We start from the raw sequence: 25,457 nt of genomic DNA, 5'->3' as shown, positions 1-25,457 counted from the left end.
CACAAATAATTATATTAATCTAATATGAAAATAAATATATATTCATTTAATTTGATGTATATAATTGAACCGAATTTAAAGTCTCGCGTATTCTAAAGAATCACAATCCAAAATTCATGTTAATAATTGTACAAAATAAAATTCATATATTAATTTGCACATTCGATCAAGGTTAATGTGTAAATCTATTATTAATCCATAGAATAATAAATAAAAACATATTATTTTGACGGAATTATTATTATTATTATTATTATTATTATTATTATTATTATTATTATTATTATTATTATTTCTTTTAGTACGTATTTATGGACCAACTTGTCACTCAAACTCAAAACACTATAATCAGCTATGCCTTATTTCCACACAAAAAGCAACGCCACTTCAATGACGGCGTTTCTACAGTTGATCACCACCGTCATCGTCCTCATTCTCGTTCAAGAATCAACGGCCAGGGAGCTACGCCCCTCAGATCACGGTCTAGAGTACCAAAGCCTACCACCGAAGGGTCTCAAGTCGCCGGAAATGATGTCTTTCTTCGGATCAACTTCAAAGTCTTCCTCCACTTCATCATCGTCGACGCCGTCGGTAGTGGCGTTGCCAAAGGCCACGAATTCCAACGACACCTCATGGTGGCGGAGTGTGGCCAATAACCAGAGGGGAAACGATCACGTGAGGCACGTGCTGCTGTTAGGGAGCTTGATTTGCGGCGTCGCAGGTGTGGCTTTGTTGGCTGCTTCCGCTTTTATTTATGTGATTAAGATTAAATCATTTTCCCCTTCCACTAATTCAACTAAGAACAACAATAATAGTTTGGTCGTAATTAGCAAATAATTACGAGTTTATTTTGGAAAAAAATAATTAGAAATTGGTGTATTTTATGTCGTAATGTTTATATAAATTTTAATATTTTACTTATACTTGTTATATATATATATATATATTCATATTTATATACATTTTGATGCCTTAATTATATCTATTTTGTAATTTTTTTCTCGGAATGGATAAGACGTAGGTAGTGGAAAAAGGGCTAAGACTAAAAATAAAGAGTAAATACACATTTTGGTACTTGTATTTGGCTTTAAAGTTTAAATTGGTATCTAAAGTTTTCTTTTGTCTAATTAGGTACTTGAAATTGGCTTTAAGATTTAATTTGATATCTAAAGTTTATTTTGGTTTGATTAGGTACCTAAACTTGGCTTTTTGATTCAAATTGGCACATTTAATTTGATTTTTTTGTCCAAATTAGTACTTACGGTAAGTGACTTATTTGAACAAATTTGAATTATAAAGCGAAATTTAGATACTAATTTGAACCAAAAAACCAAGTTCAGTATCTAATTAGACAAGAAAGTTGAGGTTAAGTTTATGTACCTAATTGGGTAAAAAAAATTTAAATACTAATTTAAACCTTAAAACTAAGTTCAAGTATCAAAATGTATATTTACCCGTACTGCATTATAATTATTTTTCTTGTGATTGAATCTTCATTTAATTCTAATAGATGGGACGGTAAAGTGCAATCCAGCTCATCATTTCCGTTTGGCCACTAGTTTTTAGGTTTGGATTGAGAATATATTTGGACCTCGGAGCAATAAGCCAGTGTTAGTTGTCATACCAATTTTATAGACTAATTGAGTAATTAAATTATGAGTAACTTGTCGCTATCGTGTTGTTTGGTGATCCACATAGTTGTTTATAAGTTGAATCGGATAACTTGAAAAGTAAGAGAATTTGAGTAATGATATAAATTTAAAAAACGAGCTTAAACGGAAAAAATAAGGCCTATTTAGAAAATGAATTAGACTCTGGATAAATTTTTTTGCTCGGGCTTGATCCAAATTTTTTTTAAAAAAATTGTTGTTTAGTATATTTTATTATTATGTTGTTATTATTATTTTTTATTTAGATATTGTATAATTATTATTTTATCGTTGATTTTACTACTATTTTAAAGGTATTTTCTTGTTAAGTTGCACCTATCTTAGTGTTATTTAAGTATAAAGATTTTTGTTGGAAAACGTTTATTTTAATGATTGTATTTCATGTATTGTAGTTTTTATTTTTTATATAAAAATTTTAATACTGAACGGATCGGACCTCAATTTTAGCATTTTTATTCAGGCTGAGTTAGAGAAAACTTTTAGGCTCATTTTTCAGCCTAGACCAAGCCTATGTTAACAATTGAGTCTAAAATTTTGTTAAGGTCCGATCTATAGACAATTCTACTTTAAATTGATCTAATTTTTAATAGCACACAAAAATTAATTTACTCATTTTTCAATAAAAGAAATAAAATACAATTTAATTCTTAATTCCTTACCCTCAACAAAAAAATATTACTGCAATTTAATTTCAATTCTGTATAGTGGAGGGAGGGGCATTCATCAACAAAGAAATTTTTACTGGAAAGGCAATTATTGTTAAAGAAATCAAGATGAGATATTCTTCAAGACCTGTGAATGTTAGCTTTAATCAATATCATATTACAAAATGTTCTCATATATATGATTTACAAACATATATTTTATATTTTTCTACCATTTTTTAACAGGTTATTTCGATCAAAAGCTAGCTTCGGCAAACAAAAAATTTATATAAAATTTTAAATTAAATTTGGGTCAGAACCTATCAAAAGTTATACGAATAAAAAATTAATTAAATATGATTATGACAGAAAAAAAATGTGTAAACAGGACAAAAATACATGAATTTTAGAGTCTAATTAGGACTCCACAAGAATATAATACATATAATATACATGCATTAACTTATTGATCAAGAGGCAGCCATTCTACTTCTAGATGAAGTTCTCCACATTCAACATTTTGAAGCTTCAGCTGGACATCTTGTTTCACCTTGCCATCAATAATGTTAATGATGCTATCTTCGATCAGCGCATTGTCGTCGGATTTCAACCATTTTCCGATCTGCATGTTGCCGAACATTTCTGGATCTCCATATGCCATTGCAGCTGATATCAAGGGTTGGATATCGATCTGTGCTTCGCCCATTATGTCATCGGCCGAGAACATGTCGTGATCATATACTTCCTACAATATCCGAATTTGACGGATTAGCTCAACATATCATGATTATGCTTAAGATACAAGAAATCTCATATGAACTGTAAATCATCATATACACTTATGCCTGAGGCTTATTTAGACATAGATACAGAAATATGATCCTCCAAAGACACTCAAAATATATAGAAATTTTGGAAAAAATTGAACATATTCATGTTAAGAATATACTCGAATCCAGAACTCATAGTTGAGTCCAAGTAACATAAAAGCAACCCACTAGAAACCCATTCTTATGCAGTACAAAGTAGTTTACACTTTAGGAAATATAATCTATACAAGCCGAATTTGAACAACCCAAAATAACCCGAACCTGAACAATCCTTTAAAAATATTAAACATTTTTTCCCGTTTCCTCTTCGGAGGAAACTCCTATAAAGTTTCTTAATAACATAGAACGGGAAGAAAACGAACTAGTTACCAATTTCAGAGGCCCGTAATTGTTCGGGACGGATAACATGAGGTCCTCATCCCAAACCGGATTCAAGTTGCTCGGAATGACAGCTGTTTGAATAGTCTAATAAGATCAAACACGGAATGTTATCGTTAGTAAACTCAAAGCAACTAATCTTATTCTCGTTTTGATAGGGAAACAAACACACAAAGTATGATGCTCCAACATTTCATTCTTTTTGGAGTATTCGTGTCGGACCCAAGGATATGATGAAATGATTTCGAAATATCCTCCAAATAATGGAAAAGCTTAGAATAAGTCTAACCATATTTGTATTCAATACATACCAATAATCGGCACTCACACCTGAGCCCGACTAATGTAAAGAATGAAAGCCAAAGATGTTTAGCAACAAACCTGTTGCCCGAGAGTTAAGACAACATACGGATCACTCGTCATCATATCCCGGATGGCTAAATTCGTGCCTTTCACCACTGTGACCTTCAATAAGCCGATAAATTCTACCATACCATCCTGTTACCACTTTCACGGCAAATGGGACTCGTATGAATAAATGTAACACCATACAATTGATTAAGTGTTTTTAAGCCATTTTCATTAACTTAAATATGAACCCTAAAGTTTAACCAGGTCAGATAAGATTTAAGTAATAATCAAACCAAAATCGATCCAAAACTTAACATTATGGTTCAAAACCTTTTTTCAAAAGAAATAAAGAGCAAATGAATTTACCTCATCATCTGTTGGCTTTATTCGAAAACTATCCATAAATTTCGAAGAAAATATCGATTTAAAAGAAGGAGAACTCTTCCCTGTTGATATCCGCAAGCTGGATTTCATAAATTCCTGAAGCTCGTATTTGGACCTAGAGATGAATTGAAATGAGTAACTACAACATAAGCTACTTGGATTTAGATATGAGTGTTGAATAGGGTACATATTTGACATGGATATGGTCCAATTTTTCAAAATTCATTTTCATGTATTTGGATGGTATTAATAGGTCATGTTCGCATAACTATGTGTTGGACATGAGTGCTTTTAATAGAAATAAAGAGTTAAAGCAAACATAAGCTGTTGTAGTTTTAGTGTTTGCTTTCTATCTAAAATTCGATAAATGACAAAATGAATGTGGTCTATGTTATTCCGATTCTTCATTATTCGATTCTTCATTATTCATCAAGTACTTATGTTTGATACGCATTTTCAATAAATATCAAAGTAAGGGTATGAAAATATGATCCTCCAAAAAAAAAAAAAACTAGTATCTTAAAAGAAAAATTTAACATAATCATCTCAAACTCACACTCGAGGCTAGATAACAAAGCATATGGATGAATTCTAAATTTGTGAGAAGTGGAACCTGATGAATCTCTTCCTCTCCTCGATACCAGCATCTGGACCCGGCTTTGAAAAACCTTCGGGTATATAGGCCTCGTAGATTGCATTAGCAGCCGAATTTCCTCCGACTTCAGACATCGCATCAATTTGTTCATTGGACCATTCATCTAATGTCACTGATAAAACCTGAAAGATGAATTGTAACCCATGAAATAAAACATCAAGCAGAAAATCGAACCGCTTGGCCTTGTACCATAAGTTCTTAATTCAATTGATTTTTTAGTTGTTTTAATCGGTTTGCTAATAATATCGTTTAATATATATTGTTGAATCATACCAACCAATCTAGTTCAATTTTTGAGTCAGAGATGAAGAATAGTCACCTTGGAGATATGTGTGCCAAGGCTTCTATGAACACCGCAACATTTCAAGCATATAAACACTCCAATATTCGACGATCTGAAAAATACAATCCAAAACCATTTTCTTATCAAACAATTTTACAAACAAGTGATAGGCATTACATTGCTATGTACTAAGCTTAGTAGTCCATTCATAGGTAAAAGGTTAAAAGATGCAGTTTGTCCCTATACTTTGATAAAATTTAAAATTTAGTCCATGTACTAAAAAATTTAAAATTAAGTCCTCCTATTTTCTAATTCAAAATTCCCAGACCTATCATTAACAACTTGGCATATTAATTAGACTATCATCATATGACATTACATATAACTGACAAAAAGTAAACATATTAAGTCAATAAATTCTAACAAAAACTACCAAAACAATAATAATTAGATTAAAATTTTCAAATTTAAAAAAAGAAAGAAGATTAGATTTTTAATTTTTACAGTAAAAAGATTAAATCTCAATTTCTGTAAAAAAATATGGACTAATAGCATATTTTAAAGAACTTTAAACAAGTGGTAATAGGTAAAAACTTACGCCCATTTTGGATCCGGAGCACCACAATCCGCACAAATGCGATTATCACTTTTATTCAATAAGTTCCTTAGTCTTCTACGATTGACTGCAAAATAGGTATTAAAAATAAAAAAAGATTGCATCTTACACTTAAAACTCAAATTTAAAAACAATAAAAATTTGATTTAATTTTTAAAATTTAAAAATAAAATTACATTTTTACTATCATAAAATATATAATTTAATTTCGCACTCTCAAAATTTTCTGACTTTACCCTTGAAACATGAGTATATATCTAAAAAAGGATAAATTTATTTTGTTTCAATTTTTCTTACATTTAAAGGGTCGCACTCAATACCGAAAAACATGATATATTATTCGAATTCATGTGTCTATTGCTTGATATAAGTTTTTTTCATGCATTTGATCCATGGTGGATCTTGGTCTTCAAATTTTTTGAAATTTTTTATTTTTTTTCTTGAAATTTGTTGAAAATTTTAATTTGCTCCTTTAAATATTTTTTTGAAAAATTTCATTATTCTTTTATATATTTTTCGAAATTTTCATTAATTTCATAATTTTAAAAAATCTTAATTAGACCCTTTAATTCTTTTTGAAAAAACTCATTAAATTCCTAAAATATTAAAAAATTAGTTATACCTCAAAAAAAAAACACTTAATTTCAAAATCCGCTGTGATACTTGTATCTTCAGATTTTTCGAAACAACAAATATTCTCGTTACAAAAAAAAGAAAAAAGAAAAATTGAAATCATTCTATTGAATTGACTAAATAAAAACATGATTGGTTGATGAAAAGTTTAAACATACCTGAGGTAGTCTTTGTAATCATTGTACCATTCATTGCTTTGAAACCAACCCTGAATCATCCAACAATCAAAGCTTGAAACAGAAAACTGAAGAAACAAAATTCAACCAGAAAATAAAAATACAACAACAAATAAATCAATAATTCTCAAACAGAAAAAAAGGAATTTAATTTAGAAACAAATTCCAATTTATGGTTCAGAGTGGTAATCTATTTTCATTTCCTAAATTTTCCAGCAATAAAAATGAAACAGAGAGAAACTAATGATTGGAAAATTAAAATCCAAGAAATAAGCTAAAAGTATGAAGAAACAAACAACCAAAACCAAAATCAACAAAGAATTATGTCTGAAAAAAGAGGAATTTGATAATTCACCCAGAATCGATTTTGGATTCCAAAGATAACAGAGAAAAGAAGAATGGAATTTGAAAGAATTCAAGCTTTATTTTCTTCTTTCTTTTTTTTAATATGAGTTTAATTTTAATTTTCTAAAAGTAATATATATATATATATATATATTTTTTGGCTAAATGATTGAAACATCCTATTATTTACCATTCATGACTGATAATTTTGTCTATCACAAATTATTTATAGCTCACATTTTATTTATTTTCAATATGATTGTTCCATTAATGAAACCCCCAAAATTGTTCCATTAATTCAAATAGTAATAAAGAGTATTTGGTATTTAAATTTGGTTTCAATATTTATTTGGTATGTAAGTTTTTTTATTCTTAATTTAGTATATCAGTTTGGCTTCAATGCTCATTTTTAAATTCGATACTTGAGTTTCTTTTTGTGACAATTAAATACCTATGTTTGGTTTTAATATTCAATCTGATACTCAAGTTTTTTTTATCCCAATTAAGTACTAATATTTTTATACTAGAGCACACAATCCAAATGATGTCATTTGCTTTAATAACTAAATTAAACATTAAAATCGAACGTATTTACTAATTTGAAACAAAAAACTTAAATACCAAATTAAACATTTAAATCAAACTTAAGTACTGAATTATATATTACCCGATAGTGTGTTTTCCATTAAAAGGTTTGTTTAGATTTTAGTCATTAAAATCACTTTTGCCTTCCTAACTATTATTATAACCCAAAACTTCAAATAGATTTTTATTTTTAAACATGTATGATTCTAAGTTAGGCATAAAATGGGTAAATTTTAGAAAAGTAACTCATTATTAGAGGCATTATATTATCATATGTTTATTAAATTTAAAGGATAATTAGATCTTTGAATAGGTAGAGTTCATATCTCATTAAAGCAAATGCCTATAAACTCTATAAAATAAACATTTAAATGATAATAGTATCATCAAAAGTTTTATTACTCTTTTTTGGTTGAAATGTAAAGTAAAAATATGTCTTTAAAATATTTTCTCACGTAATTTAAGAATATTTGAATCGATTTAGTTAATGTCGTATCAATGAACGTGTCATTTTTATTTTGATATTAATACTAGTACTAAAAAGTGTACAGTTAGAGGAGTCGATAATAAGGGCCCTAACCCCCAAAATGAAGAAAAAAAACTCCTTTAATCCTTTAAATTTTACAAAATTTTAAATTAATTTAATGATAAAATATAATTTAGTCCTCCTGAAATTTAAAATTCAATTATCACATTTTAATTCCTTAAAATTTGTAAAATTTTATATTAATACAATAGAAAAACATACATTTTAACTTTCATAATCGATATCAGACTCCTAAAAAAAAAAAAAGTTTTGCTTCATGTCTTCTGTTGATTTGTTTTGAGTTTATCAATATATTTATTTTATATATATACTTAAATTTTGAATTTCTTAATAAATTATATTTCACATATGCATATAAATATATTTCAATTACAATCATGTAAAGAAATTAATATATATTTTAATATAATAAATTTAATTTTTCATCTACTATGAATTACATCATACATAAATAAGAATAAAATATTATAAACTTTAAATAAATTTAGATGAGATAAAACTCCAAAAGAACATTATATTTTAAATGAGGGCCAACCAATTATGGAATCTCCTTTCCCTGGACCCGCGTGTAGCTGATCCCTTTTCCAGCTTCAAGTTTTAACTGTCAAGCCATCAACGGGCAACGGTCACCAGTAGTGGCACCTTGTTGGCTTATCCCCACGTATTTCTTGGCTCAGATTTGCTCACCTGTCTCCCTGGTCAGCACCTTCAGTGCCCGAACCTCTTTTGATTGAAATTTATAGGGATAAAATAATATTTAGTCCTTAAATTTAGAAATTCTTTTAATTTGGTCTCTCAACTTTTTTGTCCATATTAATCTTAGAATTTGGCAATTATTTTTCCCAATTTGATCACTGAACTTTGATTTCATTAAGGTGTTACATCATCATACATTAATAAAATTAAAGTTTAGGGATCAATTGAGCAAAGTTATCAAATTTCAAAATTAATGTGGATGAAAATTTTAAAAACCATAATAAAATTTAGAGACTAAATATTGATTTATCTCAAATTTATAACGTGGACAGGAATTGGATTTTTGGGTTAAACACCAAGCATTAGGTAGAGTTGTAAAGAGTTGGATGTTCCACAAATAATATATTAGATTTGAATATTGTAAATGATAAAACAATGTTGAATAAGTTTTACTCTTCTTAAGTCAGACCTGATTTAATTCCAATTTTTTTTGGAATCTATTTTGAATAAATATTTTAAAGCTATCAAAAGTCAATTCTCAGAAAATCAACTAATACAATAGATATTTGACCAAGCTATTTATATAATTTTTATTTTTAAAATTACATCTTTGAAAAGATGAACATTAATTTTAACTTTGAATCATGTGCGCTTCATGACTAATTTTCTATAATCAAGGAATTTTTTAAACTCACATTTAAAATTACAAGAGATAGATATCAAACACTATAAATGAACTTTGATAGAATGCGTAATTTTATACATGAAATTTAGTTTTGTGTGATTTTTCATAAACTATTAACAACATTATTGAATTAGCACTATTTTAAGTTGATATTTTACATACAAACAATTATAATATTTCAATATGAACTACAATTTAAATTTTACGTGTAAAATTGCATCAAATCAAAATTTACGTATTAAATTGCATATTAAATTTATCACAAAATATAATTAATGGTAGATTAACTTTATGAAAAAAAATATCATTTATACAATTCATTATACATAAAATGATGCTGCTAGTCACTATACTTCAGTTTGATTAATATTAGTCCTTTTACTTTTGAATTAGTCAAATTTAGACCTTGTACTTTTTTTTCTTTTGAAATTCAATCTTGATTCAAGAATAGCATAATTTTGTTATTAATATTGTACTATACGTAAAATTGTAGATTTAGTCAATGTTCCTTAATTTGATCATTTTAGTCTCTATATTTTCTAAATATCAAAATTTAAGTCTTGATGAAAATGGTAACAATTAAGCCCATCAACTATTTTTTGAATAATATTTGAAAATTATAAACTAATATTAAATTACACATGTGATAATATATTTGTCGCATCATATTTTGAAAGATAGCAGAACTCAATTTTATAAATTTAACAACTAACATTTGGTCAGGACTGAAAATTTAAAATTTGAAAAATACAAAGACAAAAAATGATCAAATTAAAGTATAGTGACTAAATCGATAACTTACATATAGTACAAAGACTAATAATAGAATTTAACCAATGTATTCCATTATGGTCTTGAACCTTCGTGAAACCGAATGTACCCTATCCTTCCTTCCGCATACCACGTGTATGATAAACGTCACGACAAAAATCTTAAGAAAATTAAAGACAAATTTTTTTCGTTTTATTTCAAATTCGGTAATTATATTTTTATTAAATTTACCATTCGATTTAGATTTTTTTAATATTAACTTCGTTATAAGTTATTATTATATTTATTTTTTATAAAATACTTAAAATTACATAAAAATAATATATTTAATATATTCAAATTCAGTTTCTATTGTATCAACAACAATTAAATTATAATTTATTAATTTAATTTCAATAGATATAATTATAAAATTATATAAAATATATTTTAATAGCTAATGACGAGTAATTCGGATTTTTAAGTTAGAACAAAAATGAGCTCGAATAAAATAAGTGAAAAATAATTTTTGAACCGCAACTCAAAACATTAATTTAGTAATTTTTTTAATTTTCAGTGCTGCCGGATTTTCATTTTCCTTGTCTTTGATTTGTCGTTTTCTCTGTTTCCAAACACACATATATACGCAGAGATTTGTTGTTTCATCTTCCGGCAAACGTAAAGAAACGTAAATCAAACAGCTCTCTGCTATACAGAATTTCAGTCACCTCTATTTAAGGTAAAATTTCGATTGTCGATGAACCCTAGTTGTTGTAGTTTTGCTTTCTTTTTCAAATTAAAATTTATGCTGTTTCCTTTTTATAGTTATAGAGAATTTATCCATAAACTATCATTTGTTATTTTTTTTTAAAAATTGTATCTTTCTCAAATCTTCTAAAATTCGAGCAAAAGAGAGTTATTAAAGTTTTTTCTCTTTTGGTACTTCAGTTTCCTATTTCGTTTGGATGTTGTGGAAGTGTAAAAAAAGGCTGTGATATATGGGATTTTCGGCTTCGTTTTTTTTTTTTTTAATTTCCCATGAAGAATATTAAGTGAAAGAATGATTCCTTTTCAAAATAACATTGATTTTGAGCTTTTTTTTATGTTCTTTCTTTCATTTAATTTCAGGAGTCAAATCTGTTGTTTAATTGAGTTGATTTTGTTTTGCACGCGTTAATTTACTAAATTTAATCGGGGTCTCTGAATTTTCACCAGTTAAATTTATTTAATTTTCTTATCAATCGTTTTGTATATTGCTCATTGGACAAGTTTTTTTTTTTTTTTTTTTTAAGAAAAGATTTTAGAATTCATTTAAATTCATGGTGATCATATCATTCTGTCGGTGCAATTAGGCACTGGGCAGACTAAGAGAATAATTTAAAACTTAAAAGTTTGGAAGGGAATGATAGAGGGAAATTTTTCCAAGCCACTTTAATTCATTTTTTTTCAGTTTTAGGTTTTAATTCAGTTAATAGTGAGTATCTAAACTGAAGTTGATATGTTCATGTTACTCAGGACATTGGTGTAGGTGTCGGGACATGGGTATGTTTAACTTTTTTCTATGTACATGGAGGATCTTTTGGAATGTCATACCTACTTGTATCCAAATATGCATCGGACATTGTATGAATTTGTAGCTTGTGGTAAAAGAACAAGCAAAAAAAGAAAGAAGAGCTTGAGTTTATTTAAGAAAGAAGAGCTTGAGTTTATTTGTTTACTCATTTTGCTTGAAACATTTTTAGGTGCAATGGTCCAGTTGCAATAATTACCAATTTCATGGGATGTTTCAATCATGTATTCTATAAATTTAGTTTACACTTTTAGGTTTAATTATCTTGAATTCGGACTATTTTTTTGTTAGGATTTGTAACAATTACCACTTTACTAAGATACTCTTTGGTGTTACTTTTTCTTTATTCCTTAGGGAAGCAAAACTTAGAAGTGTGTTTGGATGCTAAAGAAAATAAATCTTTCTGAATAATCTAAAATCAAAGTGTGTAATATTTTAGAAAATAAAAACATGTGCATTTTAGTAAGATTTCATTTTTATGTAATCATGAATTTTCTTTTTCTTTTCAGTAATTTTTTTATGAAGCAAAAGGCAAATAGTAAAAGTTACAATAAAAAAAAATGCCTAATCAACAACTTACTTTTATTGAGGGAAATAGTAGAAGTAGCAATCAAACATTGCCTAATTGACTACTTACTTCTATTTAAGGTAGAGATACTGGGTATAGTAATGCTCTCTCAAGCAAGCTCATATTGTTTTCGTTGCATGCTTGTAATTTGTAAAAACTTTTGATTGCCAAATCTTTATGAAAATTGCTTTGAATCTAAAAGATGCCAAGAGAAGCTCCAAAAAGTACGAATACAGACTTGGATTAAAATCTAAATTGTTTGATGAAAGTGCTCTGATTCTTTATACTGTCTTAACTTTGCTTCTTTTGGTTGTTCTGCCAGATTTGAGTTTGCAGATCCTCTGGTCACAACAGCGTCATGACTTCCTCTGTGCATGATCTTTATGGTATTTTTTTTGTCATATGTTTTGTCAACTTCATGTTTTATGGTTCCATTATGGTCATGTTCTTAAGAACTTTGCGATTGGATAAAATTTTGAATATTTTTATGGCCTTCTTCATTTTCGAATTTGCTTGTTTTAATTTTTATTTCCCGGAGTTCAATCGAGGTAAGAAAAATGATATTTAAATAATGGGATTGAAAGGACCTTTTGGTTTCCAGCTTGTTGAATTCCTGTGTATTTCCTCATTGCTATTTCATTTATTGATGGTATCTCTTACTGAGGGTTTTCCCGTGCAATGAAGACATGACTGGGGTCATTTAGTGGGTATGATTTAGGCTGCATGGTTTCATTTTGTTGTAATAATCTATGTTAGTCCAACTTAGGTGTGAATTCAAGAACGATAAAGGTGTGTTTAGTTTATTTGAAGATATTTTCATGTATGTCCAGAAATGTGCCGGAATCAAGAATGTTGAGAAAAATGAAGAGTTGGAGCAACATAAGTCTTAATTTGTGCCTGGAAGTATTGTATCTTATTTGTCTCTGTGCTTTCATTTTATTGACCTTGTTCTGTTAATGCTCTTCGTTTTGAAATTTGAATTAACCGCTCATTGTGATCCCATTTATTGGGAGGGCTCCTTGTGTCGCTATATTACATGCATGCAATACTGAGACATTTGGTGGGGTTTGTTGGCGTTATTGTTTTATTTGTGCCTCCAATGCTTTCTATCTTAGTTGTCCAAGTGCTTTCCTTTTTTGGACATTGATTGGTGGCTGCTCTTCATTTGGAGTGCTCTCTAATTATGGTTTTGATTTTAACTAATTTTCTCCTGCCAGATGATAACGAAATTGGTGAACAGCAAAAACACTCAGAACCCCACAACCAGTCGTCATCTCCTGCAACAGGACTTTCTCCCTCTGCCATCACAACCCCAAATATCCCATACACGACATCTCAACATGCTGTGGTACCATCTTCAGAGTAAAATCTTTTTTAGCGTCAACATTTATTTTCATTTTTGCTTTGCCTTTGAAGCATGTTTTCACTGTTCATCTATTTTACGTTAAATTAGTGTTAAAACATTTAAAAATAAATATCAAACTGGTGGTTTGACCTCCAATCTGATTTTTTTTTTAACATTGGCGGAGGTCCAATCAGTTGAACCTCCGACCCGATTTTGTTACATATCTCTGATAAGTTTATTTGTTTCCTTGGCTTATGACATTGAAGGCACCGGCTACTTACCCTTATCCGGATCCATATTATAGAAGCATATTTGCTCCATATGATGCTCAACCATATCCTCCGCAGCCCTATGGTGGTCAACCTATGGTATAATACTCTTTATTTTTTCTCTCTGTATGTTGGCCCTAATTTTTGTCACACAATTTTAATTATGGTTCTAAAACCTATTTTACCTGGACTTGATTGTGAGTGTCGGATATGGGTATGTGTTTTACACAGCTGTGTTCAACTTTTTCTATGTTTTTCCTGTTATATAGAGGGTCCTTGAAGGGTAATATCCCATGTCCATATTCAAATGTGTCAGACATGGGTATTTCTAGAAAAATGTAAAGTCGGGGCAGCATAGTTTAAGACTGCAGTTTTGCTTATTTTTGCTTTCATTTTAGGTCCATCTTCAGTTGATGGGTATTCAGCAAGCAGGAGTTCCTTTGCCATCAGGTGCAGTTGAGGAGCCTGTGTTTGTTAATGCAAAACAATATCATGGCATCTTGCGACGTCGACAATCTCGTGCAAAAGCCGAATCAGAGAATAAAGCTATCAAGTCTCGGAAAGTATGTTAACTTTTTTTTAAAAATTCTTTCCCCATTTAAATGTTTACATTCGGTTTTGCAACAGTGACTCATTAGTCACCACCGCAATAATTTTGCAGCCATACTTGCATGAATCCCGTCATTTGCATGCATTGAGACGAGCAAGAGGATCTGGGGGTCGATTTCTCAATTCAAAGAAAAACGAAAGCAAACAGAATGATGCAGCATCAGGTGATAAATCACAGTCCAATATCAATCTGAACTCCAATAAAAGCGAGGTGTCTTCCGTGGAGGGCACATCTTGAAATTTTGGAAGCAATTAGATATACATGCAGTGGTCTTATTGCTTAAAAGCCAGAAAAATAGGTTTGATCAGCCTTTTTCCAACAGTAGCATAGTATCGGAATTACTTCTTTTTAGCTCAGAAATTACATCTTAATAGTGTGTATAGACTTCGAAGTAATAGCAGGACCTTAGGGAGGTTGTTAAAACTGAAGCAAGGTAGAGTGTTGTTTAAGTGCATTTACAGTTCTCTTGCACATTTTTATCCGAGGGACCGATAGTTAATCCGCATGGACGTGTTTCTTTGCACTTAAATACTAAGATAGGAGAAAAAACTGGAGCCTTGTCGATTGGTCGGGTCTGGTTGATTTAGTATAGGAAGGTTAGATGTCGAAGTAGTATCAGCCCTAATCGTTATATATATACATACAGGTACTTATATGTGTTATCAACTTGGATAATAATCTGAAATGGTTTAATTGATTTGAAACTCTGTGTTTTTGTTTATGTTTGGGCATTGCTTAGAGTAAATGGATGTTTTGTATGTATTATTATGGGTTTTGCCAAATTGAAAGTTTGGGCCAGCTTTATGTATGTTTTATTTGCAAATATGTATATCATCTCACTCAATTTGATTATATTTAGACTTGAGATCGAGTTTTAAAATTGACTAATTAAAAAAAGTACATTAATTAAAATTTGCCATTAAATCCACAATTAATATAGGATACAAAAGAATAATAACAAAATTTGACCAATGTTTTATGAAATGAACAATTTTTTATTTTAATTTTTTATTGAATTGATTGGCTTGGGGATTTAGTTTTTCAATAGGGGTACCTATATTTGTTTTGAATGTTTAATTTGGCATCTAAATATTTTTGTCTCAAATTGGTACCTAAGTTTGGATACAATGTACAAATTGGTACCCAAACCACAAACAAATATTTGACACATGTACTGTGGTAAAAAGAATATAGGTACTTAATTGAGACAAAAGAAAAGCACATGTAAAAATTCGAATATTGAAGTCAAACGTAGGTACTTGTATGGGACAAGAAAAAACTCAAGTATGGGAAGAATCGAAATTTGTCCATTTTTTAAGGACATGCTATGCACCCAAAGGATATTGTCAGTGTCTCTTATAGCTGGGCAAAGCACTTTCTCTCCGTCCATAATGAAGAGACGGCTTCTCAGCCGAAGCAATTCTCAGCCTATCATAACTCAGGTACGTGCGTTTTTCTTAATACTGATAGTGCTGTTCACCCTGTGTCTGGTCTTTCTGCTGCAGGTGGTGTGATACGTGATAACAAAGGGGAGTGGATCTTGGACTATAATCGCTTCTTGGGGGAATGCTCAATTGCGACAGCTGAATTTTGGGGTGTACTAGATGGACTACTTATTCTACAAAAACAAGGCTATGATGAGGTCATTATACAATCAGACAACATTGAGAACGTGATCTCTATCAACGACAATAAAATGGGTGATTCAAAAAACTCTTTGATAAGAAGGATTCAACAAGTTCTAGCTTTTGAAAAGAAGTGGTCTTTGAATTATGCTCCTAGAGATACTAATCGGGTAGCTGATGCTTTGGCAAAAAGGGCTCTGTCGAGTAGTGAATCTTTAAACATCATTGAGGATCCCCGGTTGGAGATTAAAAAGATTCTGGAAATTGATAAATCTTTTGTTAACTCGTTTCTGACTTTCTCTTTGTAATTCTCTTTGTTTATTTTATCAAAAAAAAAAGATTAGGTATCAAATTGAACATTAGAGCCAAAATCAAGTATCAAATTAAAACAAAAAATTGAGATACTAAATTAAACATTGAAACTAAATATAGATGCCAAATAATATATTATCCCCTTCAACAAATGACAAGAATCGCTAGAAGAAAGTGCAGCGGCTCATCAGGACAGCAATAGATTATAATATTAAAAAATAAGGACAAAAAATAATCATTATTTTTTTAACTATAAAAAAACAATAATTTATTTAAATAAAATATATTATAATCCAACGTTCCATTTCTACGGGTTGTCCAGTTACCAACCGGTTCCAACATTTGAAATTTTAGCCCGCCCTACCGTACCCAAATACTGTATCAGTTCGTAAACTCTACAGTCTCGCCGCCGCATTCTTCAGATCTACTCCCCCACCGGTCGCGCAGCCGCCGCACCACCACAACCAAAGTCACAGGATGTTCTTCCCTCCTCCCTCGCCTGGGTTGCTTCAGGTATATCCTCCGCTGCCGCCCCCGCTTAATTTTGTTTTTCAAAATTTGTATTGATTCATGAAGCAAGACGAGATCATTGATCTATTTTATATTTGCTTTTTTCTTTTATAGTCAAAGCATGCTCAAGCAAGAGGGAAAAATGGTCTTTACGAGGAAGATGATGTTGCTCCATCTGAGCTGATATTGAATGAGAAACAACAAGAACAACAAAATCCTTCGCATTTGTCTAATATCCGTTCACATCGGTATCCTGTAAGTTCCGATCCACTTTTTAGAATGATTATTTTACCTTGAGTTAGGCTACAATGTGATAATAGTTCAGTTTCAAGAAGATTTTGTAGTTAATGAGCTTTATTTTGAATTTTTTTTTTAAAGTTGAATTGGAATCGAATGTTATAGACGCCGGAATTGAATTCTACAGGTCAGATCGGAACTTAAATCGAATCGAATCGAAGGTTCCGGTTCGAATAGATAATGCTAAGCTAAGTTAGTGGGATCCTGGGAATGGCTCCTTGAAAATTATGAATAATTTATATGGCGTCTTTCTTATAGCAGGGTTCTAGAAGAGCTTTTCAAGCTGTTGAAAACATCATCCATGGCAGCAACGGTCATCTTTCGTCTTCTACTTCTGTTTCCATTGAAGCACCAAAGGGTTGTCTCAAGTTCTTGCTCTCCCACTGTTCTTATTCTTCTTCCCCTGCTGCTACTGGTACTGGTAGTACTCGTAAAACCGCTTTGAATCGCCGTTGTCACACTAGAACCCCTAAATCTGCTCGCGTTTCACGTCTCCCTCGATCCAAACCCTTCTGTTTCACGAAGGAAAATTCTTCGTCTGCATCTGTTTCCAACAAACTGAACCGAGTTAAGAGTTCCAAATCTTCCAAATCATCTACTTCGGAGACGCCTGCTGTTTTCAATCCTGTGGTTGAGTCGCATTATGAGGAGTCCGAGGAGCTTCGGTTCACTCCCATGGCTGCTAGTAAGATTGCAAGTTATTCTGCATTGGATCATCTAGCTGCTGGTAATGGTAATTTGAAGAATAGGCTCGTCGATGATGAGAAATCGAACACTAGCTCGAGTAAAAGTAAAACACCACCGCTGCAGGCTTCGTTTTCTCCAGAGATCCAGTGTACTGCAACAATGGCAACCTCGGCAACCACGCCTGCCTGTTACGTTTCTGGTCATCTCATTTCCGGGGTTACAGATAAGAGAAAATGCAGGGCTAGAGGTGTGCTTGCTGTAGTTCGATCAAGACCGAATAATGAAAAATCGAACACCAGCTCTAGTGACACTAAAACACCACCCCTGCAAGCTTCATTTTCTCCTGAGATCCAGTCTACCGCAATGGCAGCCACTCCTGCTTGTTATGGTGCAGGTCATCTCCTTTCCGGGGTTTCTGATAAGAGAAAATGTAGGGCTAGAGGTGTACTTGCTGTAGCTCAAGCCGGACCGATTGATGATGGTATCTTAAGCAATGGTTCTAACGATGCCAGCTTTGAAGAAGATTGCGATGCTGGACTCGATAACAAGTTCAGTGCTTCAATGTTGCCTTCACCTGTTGAGGCTTCAATGCATTGGCTTTTGTCTCCTTGTCATGAAAAGGATCACGACAAGGATGACAACCAGCATTCTGCTTCTTCACATGGCTTTCTCGAAGAACATAAGACACGTCTTTCTCCTTCATCGCCGTTATTAGATCTTGGTGTTTCTTTTGACTGGTGTAACTTCAGCAATGACACAAGTGATGCTACTAATAGCGGCACCGGAAAGAGCCAAAGGAGCACAAACAGTCTGCTTATTTCAACTCAAGGCCCTCGGTTTGGATTAAGTTTGGATTGTTCATCTTCTCCAAATGTCACACCTTATTCCGGACTGATTCCCCCGAAAGAAGAGGAAAAACACGGCTACAATATTGATGGACGAAACTCTCCATTGTCTGCAGATACATTAGGGAGTGAAAATGTTATGCAAACCCCAAAATCGGATTCAAGCTTGGAAAGACCTGTTATGTTGTCATGTTCAAGATTAAAGGATCACAAGAGACCTCATCACCTTCATTCTGAGATACTCTCAATAACCGAAGATCTCCGAATGGCGAGCTTGTCACCGGAGAGCCATTTATCGATATGGGATACTAATAGTTCGAGTATTAAGTTTGATCGCTTGTCTACACCTTCCGATTCTATGGATCTTTCTCGGTTTCAGAAAATTTTGGATGATCGATATTTGTGGAATTCGAATTCTACATTTGACGATGTGTCACAATCCGAATTGAGAATATCTTGGAGGGAAGGATTAGCAAGTCGGATTTTCGAGATGGATGAGTTCGATAGCTGCAGATGCCTATCTGATGAAGAGGAAGACTTGAATGTTGATGCTGGAAATGTTCCAACTATAAAAGATGGCGATGAAAACAAAGAAAAGCTTCATTCTCCATTACAATGTTCATATGCAGAGTCCATTGCAACCGATGGAGGCGGTTTGGCTCAGTCCACCGATTCCGATTGGAACCTTTGCTACAAGAACAATTTATTTCAAGTATAGCTATTCGGCTTCCGTGGAATGTTCGTATGCAGGGTCCACCAACTCGGATTGGAACCTTTGTTTCAATTATAGTTCATGGCTCTATACCATGTTCATATTCCAAGCCCCACTTAGCACTGATGGAGTTATGGTTTGGCTCGGTCAGCGGATCCGGATTTGAACCTTTCCAACAAGAGCAATCCTCCCCAAGTACATGGCTATCATACAATGTTCATATGCCGTTTACATTAGCACCGATGGAGATATGGTTCAGCTCGTTCACCGGATTTGGATTCGGCAACCCGAAAATCTGAAGACCTTGGCCGTGACCGAGATTAAATCAGGCTAGGTTCACACTTCGTATTGTCTGTATTTGTTAGTTTCTCTTTCAATTTCCCCTCTCTTAAATTTTCATGCATGAAATTTATCTCTTCCTAACATTTATCAACATTTTTCTGACAATTTTTTTAAAATATTTGTATTTCTTTTAAATAATCCTATCAGCGTACTCAAACTCACGTCTTACTGCATTGATAATAATACACATGCAAATCAAGCTAAGATTAAATCGGTTCAAAATCTCTATACTTTAATATAAAATTTAAATTAATCGATTAATCGATTATTAAATACAAATATTAGATTATGAGTATATATTCCATACTTAAAATACGAATATTTTTAAAAGCAAACATAAATAACAATTTAAAATTTCCAAATTTAAGAAATTAATTCCAAATTTCCAATCAAACCTTAAACAATCAAAATCTTTTTAACTAAAACTTTATGAGATTTATAAACAAATTTTAATGCAACTGAACATTAATGTTCTGAAAATCAGAACTTCCTTTTGCTGTCCTTTTCCAAGGTTTTGATAAATGAATTCATATCACTGCTAATAATAGTAAATATTATATATATATAATATATATGAAGTTTATGCCTTTATATTCTTCTGTCTTAATTAATTCATTCATTCATATGTTAAGTTGTCTATTTATAGAGGTAGGGCCTCCCATGTTTTAAAAATCTTATAAATCAAAAGAATTTATTTAATAAAAATTGAAAATAATAAATTAATTTTAAACTAGTTTAACGATAAAAGAAAATTTATATAAAATTTAATAAGAACGAACAAATAAATATGAATAGGAATTTGTTTATTCGAGCTTACTTAATTTACGACTATGAATGGTAATATGATAGGGTGAGGCAGTTTTGTTCTTGCACCAACCTTTACCTAATGTATCCCTAATATAATCCGAACCTAAACTTAACTCAAAATTAAATATTAATTTATCCACTAAAAAATTAAAATTATATCAAAATTTGACCCAACCTAATATACCATAATTTTTATTTTTATTAATATTTTTATCAAAATAAAATAATATTTTTTATTATATTTTAATGAGGCTATTAACTATTTTCTAGATATAATTATGGTAGATCAAAACTTGTTAAATAAGGACTATAATTTAAAAAAATCAAAATCATAAAATAATAAACATTTCATTTTATTTTTGTTTCCTTAGGACCCACGCATATATAAAAAGGAAAATGAAAAGACCTTTACACCTCTATCATGCAAACCACCAACCAACCTCACATAATAATACACATGTAATTTTTAAAAAAATATATATATAAATATTTTTTTAAAAAGTGAGAAATGTAAAATAGAAGCAAAGGCAAAGCAAAGTGAGAAAAATGGTGCAATGGTGGGGTCTCAATTTGCTATCTGTTAACTTACCATTCTTTTCTTTTTTAGGTTCTTCCTCCACACAATTCTATATTTTTCCACGTCATAAAAACTAAATTATACTATTTCAAATATCGAATTATTCGATTATGTGGATTAAAGGATTAATTTATTTATTTTAGTAAATAAAATAAAATATAATTCGATTATTAATATAAAAATTTTATGATACTTTTACTAATTGACTCATATCTAAATTTACGAACTCTTTAATTAAAATTAAAATTATAATTAAAATTTTTATATTTATTATCAACATCCGATAAATAATTCGACTATTAAATAGGTCTCGAGATATCAAAATGATATATATATATATATATTAAATTAAAAAAAAAAAGAAGAAAAGGTTTTCACAATCATATAAGGGAGAAGGAGACAAGACGACACACTAGTGAATTCTTTTTCTAAAACTAAAACCATGCCATTGACTTTATCCCCATCATACCTCACTAATCATATTAATAATTTGTATTCTTATATTATATTTATATGTTTTATATGAAAAATATTGTATAAAATCAAGATGTTACGTCATTTGTATCTCTTTTCAATAATTTAATGTTACATTAATTTTTTATCTTAAATTTTAGTATATTCTTCTAAAAAATCAAACCTAGTAAAAAATATTAGAATTTAGAAAAAATTAACGTGACTTTAAAATATTGAAAATATATACAAATGATGTAACATCCCAATTATATATATTATATTCAAGTTCAGTCTTATTTAAATTATATATTTTTAATTTGAATTTATTTTAATTTATATCTCTTTACATTTGGATGCTATAATTATTATTATTTTATTACATAAATAAATATAAAAGTTATTTAATATGCCTCAAATTTTTTTGACAAATTTCTAATTTTGATTATTTTTACAAATATTGAATTTTTTTTCTAAAAGGGGATGCAATGAATAATTCAGAAGGTTGACATTTGTCATAAAAGTGTATATTATCCATCTTCAAAGCATCCAAAGTGGAAAGCTATTTTTTTTTTTAAATTTTAACATCTGGCAATTCTTTATATATATAATATACATTCTATATTTATTTAAATTTTAATAAATTAATAGATAATAAATCATGTTAAAAATATTTTATTATGTTTTTTCATGGTGAATATTCAATGATATCTCTTAATTTTGTCTTGGATTCTTCTGACTCAAGGCATGGAAGTGGGAAACACTTTGATTTGTTTAAAAAAAAGTTGGGTGGTGAATGCAATATATAGTGAGGGTCAATCTTATCGACAAAACTTTGCTTTTTATTCATTTTATATTTAATTTTTAAAATTAAATAATTTATTTTTAAAAATAATATTAATAGAGGTTCTACCATGCAATTATAGAGTAAATATTTAAATATTTAAATATATTTCAAATTTCTCTATTCTTTATATATATATTTGAAATTTAGTGTTTGTATTTTTATTTTTAGAAATTTAGTTCATTTATTTTTAAATTTAAAAATTTAGAATTAATAGTTAACATCATTACATTTTTCTGTTAAATTTATTGGTATAACATTTTGAAATAAAAAAACTCTCTTTAATAGCCATGTAATAAAAATAATATTAAAATGGACTTCAGTTTAACAAATAATTTTAATAGTATTAATAAATTTAAGAGTTACATCAACATATTAATCAAAACAAAAGTATTTGAGCTAATTAATGATGTTATAAAAATTAAGCTACCAATTTATTAAAAAATTGAAATATAAAGATTGAATCTTAAATTTAGGTGTAATGAAGGATCAAAATTAAAATTTGAATTTAAGTATAGCATAAGGACTTAAATTTTAAAAATTATCATTTTCCTATAAAATGCACAAAAAAGCCAATTCCATGTGTACGTTCCTTTCATATATAATTATATAGATAATATGTCAAGTTTAAATTGATTGAACTAATTCATAAACTACGATTGTTTGAATTAAATAAGATTTATCTGTCTGGTGGATGAATTTAAATTGATTGAATTAACTTTTTATGAATTTTTAATTATTTATTTAATTTAATAGAATTGATAGGTTGGGCAGGTAAATCGATGGTGATTGGTTTTGACTGTTAATTAAGTTTTGAAAACTTTACCTAATGGCTGTTGTACATTTAATTTATTTATTTATCATTCTTTCATTTATAATAAAAAAGGTAATTACGAGTAGGCAATGGCGAATTCAAGGGATTGATAGGCATGATTTTTAAAAAATATAAAAATATAAAATATTAAAATAATAAAATTATATATTTATTCTCGTAAAAATATACAATTTAATTTCTACCCTATAAACAAAATTTTCTTGCTTACAAAACCAAGACAATAACCTATAGAAGCTAAAGCTTTGAATACGGACAGTTCACAACTTGAATCCAAACAAGGGTTACGTCCATCATCCTTAACCATGCCCATTTTGAAACCTTTTTTTCCATGAGCACGAGAGGAAATCTCCTCTCATGACCTTCACCGCTTACCCGTGGCACTCTTGAGTTATCATGGAATGCCAGAGTCTCGTACCCAGTTCTTGCTTGCAACATAATGTTCAAACTTATTTGTCAAGTCGATGTCGATGGTCGGCTAAAACCCATCGTCATCGGGCCACATTTTCATTATTTTTCAAATCTGAAAAATATAGAGATTAATTTAAAATACACAAATAATATAGGGACTTGAAACATATTTTAACTTTTTTTCCTCTCTCTCTTCACGCCTACCATGCAAACATGCATGCCCACGGATAGAGTGGCAGAGTGTCTTCACATGCATTTACACATCATACGTACACATACATACATGCATACGCATGCATGTAGCAACCAAACAAATGGTAGAGTGAGATTAAAAAAAAGTACTGATATATTGCAGAATGATGCTAGAAAGAGAAAAAGAGCTAAAACATCCATTTATTATTATTATATTATTGAAATAAAAATTTAAAATATATAAAAAAATTAATCGGTAAAATGAATTAACATATTATTCTTTTTAAAAATAAATAATTAATCAATAATTAATACTTCCCAAAAAAGAAAAAGATTAATCAATAGCACACTGCAGAATGCAGCAGAGTGCAGAGCTGGCCCTTTGAATTTTTTCATTAGGCATTGGCTGTCTCTTTTCCTGTTTGCTTTTATCTGTCGCGTAATAATACTCATTAAATATTATTTTTTATTCAATTTATTATTTTATACAATAAATTACTTTTTTAATGATGTTTATATTTAAAAATTAAATAAAAATAAATTTTGATTCAAACAATTCAATGTTAGTTGAGTTGGATTTATTCTACTATTATTTATTGATATCTATATATTAAGTTTATTTTACAAGTTAATCAAGCATTTATCTAGATGAATAATGATTAAAATACTATTATTTTAGAAGGTAATATTAGGGTTAACATAGTTGGAGGTGCCTGCATTAGAGGATTGAATCTAACTAGTCTTGCAGTTATAAATTGATCAGTATAATCTTTATACTATTAAAAGAATTGAATAAGTATAAATTATAATAAATTTAATATTTTGAAAAATATTTTTAATTATAATTTAATTTCAAATAAAAATATTTCATTTACAGAATTATAAAAACTTTAAAAGTATTAAATTTGTTAAACAATAAATATTAATAATATAAAGTCTAAATTAATCCATTTAATAATAGAAAGACTAATTTGATCAGTACTATAATAGAAGGACCTCTCAAGTACAATCACAGTAAAATATATTAATTTGAGAATGTTAAAACTTGTCAATTAAGTGTTAACTAAGTTGACATTGATATTATTGATTATATAAGAAAATATTGGTTTGAATCTCTTATTTAAAAGATGGAGTAAACATTATATTTTCAAAAAATAAAAATAAAAACTTCATTTATTTTATATTTTATAAATATATATTTTATTTTTCATCCACCATTAATCTATTATAATCTAATTTAAAATAAAACTAAAACAAATTCTATAAAAGCTTAATCAAAGTCCAAACATTCATAATAATTTAATTTTTATTTTAATTTATTTGAAAAAATTATTTCGTAAATTCAAATTCAAAATCAACGCTTTACTTAAAAATAATATAAAATTTCTTATGCACTCAATCTATAATCACACAACAAAGTTTCT

At 29.6% G+C, this 25,457-nt stretch overlaps 4 protein-coding genes across 9 annotated transcripts; 3 read left to right on the top strand and 1 right to left on the bottom strand.

Annotated features, from left to right (window-relative positions):
- The first annotated feature begins 312 nt into the window (after positions 1–312).
- On the top strand, positions 313–921 carry LOC108488817 (uncharacterized). The gene has a single exon (XM_017793103.2). It carries the CDS (start codon positions 355–357, stop codon positions 835–837), a length of 483 nt encoding a protein of 160 aa, XP_017648592.1. The 5' UTR covers positions 313–354; the 3' UTR covers positions 838–921.
- A 1,723-nt stretch (positions 922–2,644) lies between these two features.
- Positions 2,645–7,261, bottom strand: LOC108488835 (ADP-ribosylation factor GTPase-activating protein AGD12-like). Of its 4 annotated transcripts, none has more exons than XM_053020544.1 (9): positions 7,203–7,261; positions 6,603–6,652; positions 5,794–5,878; positions 5,232–5,307; positions 4,871–5,034; positions 4,240–4,372; positions 3,904–4,020; positions 3,514–3,609; positions 2,645–3,059 (listed from the first exon to the last, which is right to left on the bottom strand). In XM_053020544.1, coding segments are annotated over exons 1-9 (1,005 nt in total). In that variant the 5' UTR covers positions 7,205–7,261; the 3' UTR covers positions 2,645–2,777. The 4 variants fall into 4 exon arrangements, with proteins under 4 accessions (XP_052876504.1, XP_052876506.1, XP_052876505.1 ...); XM_053020546.1 differs by having other exon boundaries at positions 7,156–7,222; XM_053020545.1 differs by lacking the exon at positions 7,203–7,261 and adding an exon at positions 6,976–7,076.
- A 3,428-nt stretch (positions 7,262–10,689) lies between these two features.
- LOC108487321 (nuclear transcription factor Y subunit A-7-like) lies at positions 10,690–15,294 on the top strand. Of its 2 annotated transcripts, XM_053020743.1 has the most exons (7): positions 10,690–10,967; positions 11,744–11,770; positions 12,689–12,752; positions 13,584–13,714; positions 13,978–14,079; positions 14,379–14,543; positions 14,642–15,294. In XM_053020743.1, the coding sequence occupies exons 3-7, from the start codon at positions 12,725–12,727 to the stop codon at positions 14,825–14,827; spliced, it is 612 nt and encodes a 203-aa protein (XP_052876703.1). In that variant the 5' UTR covers positions 10,690–10,967; positions 11,744–11,770; positions 12,689–12,724; the 3' UTR covers positions 14,828–15,294. The 2 variants fall into 2 exon arrangements, with proteins under 2 accessions (XP_052876703.1, XP_017647119.1); XM_017791630.2 differs by lacking the exon at positions 11,744–11,770.
- Positions 15,295–16,833: 1,539 nt separating this feature from the next.
- LOC108489018 (uncharacterized) lies at positions 16,834–20,058 on the top strand. 2 transcript variants are annotated; one of them, XM_017793259.2, is made up of 3 exons: positions 16,834–17,040; positions 17,152–17,292; positions 17,596–20,058. In XM_017793259.2, exons 1-3 carry the CDS (start codon positions 17,005–17,007, stop codon positions 19,582–19,584), a joined length of 2,166 nt encoding a protein of 721 aa, XP_017648748.1. In that variant the 5' UTR covers positions 16,834–17,004; the 3' UTR covers positions 19,585–20,058. The 2 variants fall into 2 exon arrangements, with proteins under 2 accessions (XP_017648748.1, XP_017648747.1); XM_017793258.2 differs by having other exon boundaries at positions 17,593–20,058.
- Positions 20,059–25,457: the final 5,399 nt, after the last annotated feature.

Source organism: Gossypium arboreum, chromosome 10, assembly GCF_025698485.1.
Source record: "Gossypium arboreum isolate Shixiya-1 chromosome 10, ASM2569848v2, whole genome shotgun sequence".
Lineage (NCBI taxonomy): Eukaryota > Viridiplantae > Streptophyta > Magnoliopsida > Malvales > Malvaceae > Gossypium > Gossypium arboreum.
The sequence above is the reverse complement of the archived record's forward strand: the minus strand, read 5'-3'. Positions and strand labels throughout refer to the sequence as shown.